Source organism: Filicampus tigris, chromosome 16 (assembly GCF_054856515.1).
Source record: "Filicampus tigris isolate MCC_2025a chromosome 16, RoL_Ftig_1.0, whole genome shotgun sequence".
NCBI lineage: Eukaryota > Metazoa > Chordata > Actinopteri > Syngnathiformes > Syngnathidae > Filicampus > Filicampus tigris.
This window is the reverse complement of record NC_141232.1, coordinates 16,032,501-16,041,981: the sequence shown is the minus strand read 5'-3', so window position 1 is coordinate 16,041,981 and position 9,481 is coordinate 16,032,501. Positions and strand designations below refer to the sequence as shown.

The 9,481-nt window shown below is 40.3% G+C and overlaps 2 protein-coding genes across 5 annotated transcripts in view; one reads left to right on the top strand and one right to left on the bottom strand.

Moving 5' to 3' along the window:
* Positions 1-1,517: 1,517 nt before the first annotated feature.
* On the bottom strand, positions 1,518-3,622 carry znhit1 (zinc finger, HIT-type containing 1). Its single transcript, XM_086056105.1, has one exon. The coding sequence runs from the start codon at positions 3,503-3,505 to the stop codon at positions 3,035-3,037; it is 471 nt and encodes a 156-aa protein (XP_085912231.1). The 5' UTR covers positions 3,506-3,622; the 3' UTR covers positions 1,518-3,034.
* The window catches only part of pold1 (polymerase (DNA directed), delta 1, catalytic subunit), a 19,165-nt gene continuing 12,739 nt past the window's right edge, over positions 3,056-9,481 (top strand). The window contains exons 1-9 of one of the 4 annotated variants that reach the window (XM_086056101.1): positions 3,056-3,196; positions 3,310-4,421; positions 5,129-5,323; positions 5,403-5,516; positions 6,335-6,475; positions 6,574-6,699; positions 6,828-6,996; positions 7,298-7,412; positions 7,511-7,640. In XM_086056101.1, the coding sequence (XP_085912227.1) occupies positions 5,137-5,323; positions 5,403-5,516; positions 6,335-6,475; positions 6,574-6,699; positions 6,828-6,996; positions 7,298-7,412; positions 7,511-7,640 (982 nt within the window). In that variant the 5' untranslated portion in view covers positions 3,056-3,196; positions 3,310-4,421; positions 5,129-5,136. Of the gene's footprint in view, positions 4,422-5,128; positions 5,324-5,402; positions 5,517-6,334; positions 6,476-6,573; positions 6,700-6,827; positions 6,997-7,297; positions 7,413-7,510; positions 7,641-9,481 lie in introns of all 4 variants that reach the window. The other 3 variants (XM_086056104.1, XM_086056103.1, XM_086056100.1) reach the window with 3 other exon arrangements.

Genomic DNA, 9,481 nt, shown 5'->3' with positions numbered 1-9,481 from the left:
AAATATGTCATTGGGATAGAATGAGTTAAGGAGACAGGTTTTATTTCTAAAAAGTACATTTAAGCCCATGTAATGTACTGCTGAGTATGAACATTAACGATGCATTTAAAATGTAGGCGGAAAAACTATACTTGATTGAATTACAATTACATAATTAAATTAAAATTGTATCTAAATACAAGTTTAATAATAAATACTTATTAAAGATTACATGCACATGTATTGTACCAAATAGTTAAATACAACTGAACCATACATAGGCTCTGCAATTGTGTGGTGTCCTGGTTTTACCCTGCCTCTCCCCCAAATTTAGCTGAGATAACTGGTAATGAAAATGGATGGTACTTGGCAATTAATCTTTTTCATAATACTAAAGGGAGCTTGTATACCACTAGTGGTACTTTACAAAAGTCAATGGACGAGATGGTTTAAGCGTTTATGGCAGAAGTTGGAGGTCATTTGTGTCCCTAGAAGTACCATCTGAATTAATGGACCTCATAAGCATGATGTAAGTGAAAAGAAAAACACATTAAAAAAAACAAAAGCAAATTGCTGAAATAATAGTTTGGATTATTAAAAAGCAGCAGTGAGCAATGGTTTCAGGTCAAATTTCAATGTTCACTTAGTTTAGTTCTGATCCTGGAAACAGTCAATAACTTCCAGCCTGAGAGATATGGAAGTCTCGTATGGCTAATTATAGGGCTCTATAACTGCCATGAGGTGCAAGTATGTTTCCACGCTGTTTAAGTCAAGTGCCAACCAAAGACCATCTTATCACATACTGTGTATGTATCATATTGCATATACAGGAGGACCTCTACATGGAAACCATCACAGTTGTAAACACAGGAAGTGTGTACCACAGTATAGGCTGTGGTAGCCTGTGTGGTGGATATCTTTCCACCATAGGCCGATGTGAAGCAGTGAGTCGGGTGCCTTTACCAAGGGCACCTCTGACATGACTGCAGGGAGAATAGAACCTTTGGCCAACAGCTACATTCTTGAATCTGGTTCACACATATTGATTGTTAATATCTTAAATGTGACTGACCCAACTCTTGACAAGGAAAAGTGTGTGTGCTTTCTGCTCGGAACCCAAAGTCTGTTTTGACCACACACATATGGATTTGCTAGGTTTAACATTTACAATTGTCGGCCTTGACCGTTTTCTGGGCAAGTCTGAGAGGAATAATCAGTCTGAACACACCCGACTGGTAATCGCTCAAGATAATCTTTTGACATGTGATAATCTGACCTTCATAGCTCAAATTAAGCTCAATTATTGTTATGTGCACACCTTGCTTAGGGCTACACCTTTGTCAAGACTATAAAAGCAATACATTTAAGAATACTACCAAAGTGACCCTTGTGGTGTGAAGGTCTTCTGTGGTAGAGTTTAGAAACTCAGGATACAAGTCGTAATCTATTGAAGTTTCAAATGGTATTCTTTAGAGCAGGTCCTTGGTTATGACAACACCAACATTCAACAATATTAATGTTTTGAACAGTGTAGAACATTTTTTCTTTTGAAGTTGTCTTTTAATATAAATATTTGAAGAGTTTAAACACAAAAGCCATCAAGTGCCATTCAGACAAACAAAACCCAAACCCGAAAAAATAAATAGCTACTCAGTTAAACTTGTCAAAAAGGAAGATTTAGTTGCAGAAACCAGCAAGCACCATATGCATTTGTGCGCTGCTACCGTCATCATTCTACATGTCACATGTTAAAAATTTCCTTGCGACAAGAAAAACAATAAAACCGTTGCTGAACATCCTTGCGACCTTGAACGAACCCTGACAAAAATTCAACATTCACTCATACATTCGCAAACCTTTGCTGCTCGGTGGGATACGGGCTTAAGACAATCACCAGCACATATGTATTTACATTATAACAAATTTGTCACGTATACATGGCTGCCTACATTGTGCAAAAGAGATGTCATGAAATTGGTGAGATTGGTGTTGTTTAGTGATCAGGCCCGCAGGCAAGCAAGTGAGCTGACAGCATCTTGAGGATAGCAGCAACGAAATTTATAACTGAATGAGTAATCAATATGACTTTCCCTCTGCCTTTGAAGGGTTAGGAGTAAGGTTTCACTTAAATATAAGGATTAGTTCAGGAGAATCGCTCAGGATCACCCCCGACCCACAAAACTTTTTTTCTCAGTTGAGATGTATCACTTCAAAATATGTACTGTACTTTCTTGAGGCCATTTTCTATTTAGACGGGGCTTTAGGTGAAATATTCCAGACCCCGCCCCAGACATGGATCCCATATTAACAAAAAAAAAACATGACACTTTTACCTCTCCCAAATGCTTCAAATGCTTGCACCATAACTGAATGTCTTAAAACACACTTTTAAAGTATTTTTCGTTGTCTGCGCTCAGTCTTTCGCACAGTTAATTAATGATGACCTAGATGCAAAGCAAGCTTGCTTCAAGCTGTTTAATTTGACACTCCCAGTTAATTGACACATAAAACTATTAAACATTGTATATTATTTCAAATGTTCAACCGGCGAAAGACAGTCCGCTATCTGAATGTAATCATGTTATTTGAAAGGCCGTAGATGAGCAAACAGAAATCAGCATAGATGTTAAGCTAAATCCAACTTTAACAAATGGTGCAACACTCACACGCATGTACAGTTTTCTTGTTGCTCTGTAGGACAACAAATATTAAAACAGCAAAACGTGGTACACCATTTCACTTTAGTTGAATCCTCTTCTTCTTGCTGTTATTACGCTGCATGTCGAACAGTAGAGCTCAGTGCTGCCGGAACAAGTTGCAGTGCAACGTGGTACGTGCACTGAAGGCAAGCAACCCTAAATTTGGATTTGCCAGCATGCCATAGAACTCATTAAAAAAAACATCTTGTAAAACAACTGTATTGTTGCTGAACAATGAACCGCGATAAAGCTATGGAAAACACGAAGTCGCGAGCAAGTGGGGGATTACTGTACATTTTTTGTCTCCTGGACAACGTGACTGTGTTCCCGCGGCGACAAAGCAGCGTCCGTCTCCGTCACAGCGTCCACTTAAGACACCTGGTTTCTCGGTGTGTAATCAAACACTTGACGCAGCAATAGCGCCCCCCGCAGGTCGTGCAAGTGTAGTTGGACGGGAAGCCGCACACGCAGCAGAAATGTCGCGGGGGGAGCGACGAGGGAGGGGCCAGCGCCGAAAGGTAGTTGGGCTCTGGCTTGTCCGCTAAGTTTTCTTCCTCGAGGAGCGCCGTGAAGTTTTTCCTGAAGCGCAATTTGAAGTGATCGCCTCGCGTTTTCCTTTTCTTCTTCTCAGGTTCCTCCGTTTCACTGAAGGCGGGTAGGCGGGCGGTCGGACCTGGCGGAGGGAGCGAGCTCAGAGGGTCGTCCTGGAAGTTATCTTTCTCCAATGCCTCGAGCTGCCGACTGAGCCTCCTCTGGCGGGTGGCGTCGTCCAGAACTCTCCGCTGGCCTGCCTCCACCCGAGCTGAGCTCTTCTTCTCCAGCACCATGTTGTCCCTTTGTGGATGTTGGCTAGACAGAGCCCGTACAGACTTCCGGTGTTGCAGATATGATAACCTAGCAGAAATTGTGGCCAGGTGGCGCTGTCGGCCGTGGTTTGCGTTTGAGAGTTTGACAGCAAAAGGGAAGAAGAATACGTACGTCAATAGTTACGTTAAAAGTGTCACTAGGTTCCGTCAGATTATAGTCCAGAAGACGATATTGTATGAGCTATGAATACCTGCATGTATAATGTACCTATTAAAAATGTAATGTGAAAATCGATGTGCCATTCACTGTATCAGTCAATCAGTCGAGTGCAAGTTATAATTGCACAGTTGCTAAAACGAGAAAAGAAGTCAACGGAATTTTGATTAAAAAAAACGTTAAAAAAGAGCATAAAGCAATAGTTTTTTCTAAATTAATATCGCACTAGAGTACTGTCTGGTTTCCAACAGAGGTTTCGAATGACAAAATTTGGATTTCTGTATACGGAATTTAATTCCGTGAGAATAGATATTACATTTATAGGAAAGACGTATTTAATTTATGATGATGGTGATGATTATTATTATTATTTTTACTATCGTTTTTATTAAGGAAGTCAACGGCTTTTCCAGTAAAGAGTGAATTGAGAGTCAATATGATCAATAAGAAACCGGGAAACATATTTCTAGAATTTGTTGGTATAAGGACATTGCTAGAAAAATTGACCAGTGTTTCAGGGGATACTTCACAAAATTTACAATCAATTGCTGTCGAACTCTCGAACACGCAAGACCCCGCCTATTCGTGACGCCATTTCCTCTTCTTCGCAGAATGGGACGGGCTACAAACCGGATGTTGGTTTCCGCGCTCTCTGTGGTCTACTCTGTGCAGAATTAAAGAGTGGCGGGAGTCGTTGTCAAGTCGGCCCGTTGGGAAAAAGTAAGCTAACTTTCATTGATTTTGACAAGGTTGTATCAGAAACGCAGCAGAGACAAAAACGCTTCTAAACGTTCAATTAGGTCAGCGATAGAGCAATTCTGATGCGTTGTAGCTTGTTTCTGTAGCATGCTGTTGTAATATGGAACTGAAATATGTAATGCCTGAAACGAGGCAGTCGTCCTGTAATCAAGTTGCATGCATTATGCTAACATTTATTGGAATATTGACTGAGATAATGCAACAAGACGCTGACATATTATACACGTTAACTACGAACCCATTAAGTGGACTGTGAAGTTAACTCGCAGCTGTATTGCTACATCCATTGTAGAGGTTAAGTGAATCAGCAGGTCCTGTGTGAATGGTCTTTTATTACGTTTATTTTTGTCAGAGAGTATTACAGTTTATCGTGATCTTGGAAGTCAATTAAATAAACTGTAATTACAGCCAGTTTCCCATTTCCTTTGCAATGTGCCTAAACAATACCCCTCTCATGCTCAACAATGCTTGAACTCTTCATTCAGTGTTTGTATATTAAAAGAAACACACGCAGTGAAATGCATAATGTTCAATGTTTTTTTTCTAATTACTTTCATGACCAACTATAAATAAAATGACGAATAATGGAGTCTTGTGTTCGGATTGTGTTTTGCTGATCATTCATCCAGTCAGTGTTCAGATAGATAAGTGAGTTTTGTGTTTTTCAGTTGTAGCAATGGATTATAAAAGGCGCAATGGTGCACCTTTCACGGGTGGCGTTTCCCAGGCCAAACGCAGCAAGATGGCTGGTGAATGGGAAGACAGTCCCTCACACTTTGAGGAGGAATTGTCCATGTTTGATGATGTGGACATGGATTCAGAGGAGATGGAGGGGCAAGCCGGGCATGATGTTATTCCTGTTGGTATGTAATAAGTCTCAATGTTGAAAGTTCAATCTGGTACTGTGGATAAATTAACAGCTATAACCATTTTTTGTGGCAGGTGACCTCTTTTCGGCAGACCTTAATCCTCGCTGGCGGAGGCCTCATGCCCCTTCACTGGACCCATCCTCTGATTCTTTGGTGTTTCAACAGATTGATCTGGACTATTATTTAGGTACACCGACCTCTCTCTATTAATGGGGTTTACAGACCAAGACCTGCCAAAATTGGCCAATAATACATGCCCCCTCTAAAAAAGCTTGTGCCGCAAACCACAGATTTGTTTGCATTATTGTTGTACTGTGATTTATCTTTTAATTACTTGTTGCGGCACACTTGTTTGGTAGAATTTTATGAAGCTGTTGTAGTGAAAAGACTGCAAGTCTTTTTGTAAGTTAACTCTAATTGAAGTAGATGAATAAACTGTTTTTGCAGTCTTTTCTATTAATTACTAGTTAATTTGCCTTTATTTTAGTGTAAACCTAACCGACGTAAACCTAATCTATAAAACCAAAAGTAATGTATTAAAAAACTCAGATATTGTTTATTGTAATACAATTGTGTGTGTTTGTTAAAAAATACATGGGAAGAGGACCTTGAAAAAAATAATCACATATTAATTTGCAATACTGTATTAAGGAAAGATAACATCGCAATTAAATTATTTGTCAAACTCGTTCAGCCCTCACACTGTTGCTGCCAAGCTGACTGGCTAGTAGCCAACGCTATACTCTTTAGCTAAAAATGATGCCTCAGAAGGAGAAGGGCATTTGGGCAGCATTTAAGGGTGGCATACAAAAGAGCTAAAACATGCAGATAGTTATACTTATGTTTTACAGAAAAAAAAATCACAGCAGAGGAATTTGTGAATGACGATTCATAAATCGGCGAGGGTTTACCGTAGTTCTGAGAGTGTTTTGTTTGGTGGCAGATCATTAATCCCAGGATGAATCCACCTGCTACCTTCTTGACATAAATTCTGTTTTTATGCAGGAGCGGCTGTAGCAGGCATGCCGGGTCAGTCACATGGAAAAGTCCCCATCATCCGGATGTTTGGGGTGACAGACAGTGGAAACAGCGTGTGTTGTCACATTCACGGGTTTGCACCTTACTTCTATGTCCCGGCCCCAAATGGTGAGTATTTCCTTTCATATGTGACTTTTTTTAGTGTGTGCATGTTTGCGGGGGAATCTTTTCCACTCTAAAATGTGTTCTCTGCACCATCTGAAAAGGGTTCACACCGGATTACTTGGGTGACTTTAAAAGAGAACTCAACTCAGCTGTGTTGAAGGACATGCGCTCCAACAAAGACAACATCTCGGTCACCGTGCTGGCTGTGGACATCACCCGCAAAGAAAGTGAGGATGTGAACAACAGGCAGATTATGATTGACCTGATAATGCTGAACCAAAAGACATAACAACAGAAAACAATTTTGCGATGACTGTCAGGCCTCATTATTGTTTTTTATCCACACTTTCTCCAGACATGTACGGTTACCACGGCAACCAAAGCTTGGATTTCTTGCGGATAACCATGGCGACGCCTCGTCTCATTGCACCCGCCAAGCGACTGCTGGAGCAGGGCTTGAAGTTCGGACCTTTTCCCATCCATTGTTACCAATCCTTTGAGGCCAATATAGATTTTGAAATAAGGTATGCTTTTATATTACATTTTATTATGTAGAACAGCACTGTACTTGTGTGTGGTTACTTCATCTGCCTCACACTTCTGAAGTTCGGCGTACGAATCTGGGCTTTCCTAGGTGTAGTTTGAAATTGATATGTTTTGTAATTGTGTAGAACCTGCAAGAACAACTTAACATGTTGATTTTTTTTTTTTTTTGTCTTGAGAGATGCAGCCATTTATGTAAAATAGAGTATATTACAAAATAAACTGAATTTATTAGAATGACAACAGGTTCAATTCATCCTCATGAGTATTTTGTTTTGCCAGATTCATGGTGGACTGTGAAGTGGTTGGATGCTGCTGGATCGAACTTCCTAAAGGCCAGTACATAGTCCGCGAGGAAAAAAGTACACTGGACACAGACTGTAAGCATCCAGGCAAGGTAGGTCCACCTTACCTGATATAAGCCATCTTTTGCTGCACACAATTGTTGTGACGCTACAGTACACCATACTGTCTGTTGCTTTATTTGTCATTTAGGAGTCCTTGTGTCAGTACGAGGTAGATGTGGCATGGACCGACTTGATAAGTCACCCAGCAGAAGGCGAGTGGCAGAGGATTGCGCCGCTTCGTGTTCTCAGCTTCGACATTGAATGCGCTGGAAGAAAAGGTACTTATTTCAACAAAGATTCTAGTAAAAGAAGAACTACTGATTCAACTCCTTTATTTAGGTAAAAGTACAGACCAAGTGTACTTGGCTACAAAAGTAAAAGGTCCAAATGAGTTTTTACTATCTATTATATGTATAACACCTGTTCAAATAATTTGGCACAAATTATATTCACCAGTGCACAAAATAGTGTAGCTATTTTATTTACTTTAATAAAGTTGTGAACCGACTAACAAAAGAATACTAAATTAGCTAATGATAATTGAAAAAGTATACCTGATTTGTATGTATTATTTTTCAAATTAGACAGGTTTTCTTTTTATGCCAAAACTGGTGTTTTTTTAGGTTGGCAGTAGAAAACACATTATATGAATGAATCATTGTTGTAGTGGACAACATTTTTTTTTTCTTAAAGAGGAAGTCAACTTGGGCTGTCCCGGCTAGTCGACATAGTCGACGTCACCGATGACGTAAATACGTCAGCCCGCACAACATACCGTCGACGAAGAGTGTGATGACGTAAATACGTCGGCACGCACATAACGTCGAGTGTCAATGATGTAAATACGTCAACATGTGCATACCGCCAGTTGTAAACAAGTGCGCACAGGAGAAAAGAAAGGAGAACAAAAAAAAACAAGACAACAGCATAAATGGCTGCGGCGCGCCTGTTCGTGCGTTCAGGGCGGGGAAGAGGAGAGCGGCATCACGAAGCAGCTAAAAAATGGACAAAAAAGTCCAAAGTATGGACATATTTCAACGAAAAGTCAAACGAGTTGGTCGTCTGTATCCTTTGTAAAGCCGAGTGGTGAACAAACACCTGAAGCGATGTCACCCAGGTGCTGCTGGAAGACGACAGAAAGCAAAAAGCTAGAGGATCTAGGAACTAATATGACCCGGTTTTACTGAAGTTGCTGTTATGTGCAACGTATTATTAACGTGCATCGTTAAGTTTCATTTCTTGACGCAGCGGGTTGCAGTCAAAATTACAGTGTTATGTTTCAGCTTTGTGCATTATGGGGCTAACGTTAGCTATTTCACTCCAGTCAAATTGTGTTGGTGCTTGCAGCTAACAGTAACTGGTTCCGTTTCTTTATGCACCCACAAACGGTAACATGCGACATCTGTTTATATATCTGAACTGCTGCTATCCCGGAAAGCTCTCGGTCTCACAGTCTTTGTGCTGACCCCCGGGCGCAACAAAGCATGCACATCGTATTTAGGAGGAAACACTGGCCTGCTTACCATAGTCCGTGGCTGCACTAATATATGTATGCCTTTTCAAAATGATTGTGATAAATTTCAGTATGCGCTCTGCTTTATCCGTCTATTTTTAAGGTGAAAGGAAACCAATGTTACACAAAATGGCCGCCCCCTGAGATGGCTAAAAACAGGTGGATTTTGCTGCTTAACTCATATTCCACAAACGCAATATTACTGGTAATCAGAATGCCGTGTTTCAACTAGTAGGCATGCTGGGTACATATTGTTGAAAAAAAAAATTGTTTGGGTTGATTTCCACTTTTAACCCATTCGCTGCCAGACATTTTCAGACCCTCTTTTACCATAATGTGTGAAAAAAATATAAATATATTCCCGGGATTGAATATCTGTACTGTGAAAAGACAAGTAAATTCGTCAATGGCAGTGAATGAGTTAAATAGGGCAAAGGATGGGGAAATATTTTGCTTCTCCGTCTCTGTTCCATCCTTGTTGTTCATGTTCCTCCATTTTGCTGCAGTCCCATATTTGCATGCCTTTTAAGGCTCCAAGATCTCAATCAGTCAGTCAATTACAATCTCAACTGCAGTTGTTATGCCTCTATTTATCTTTTTTATATT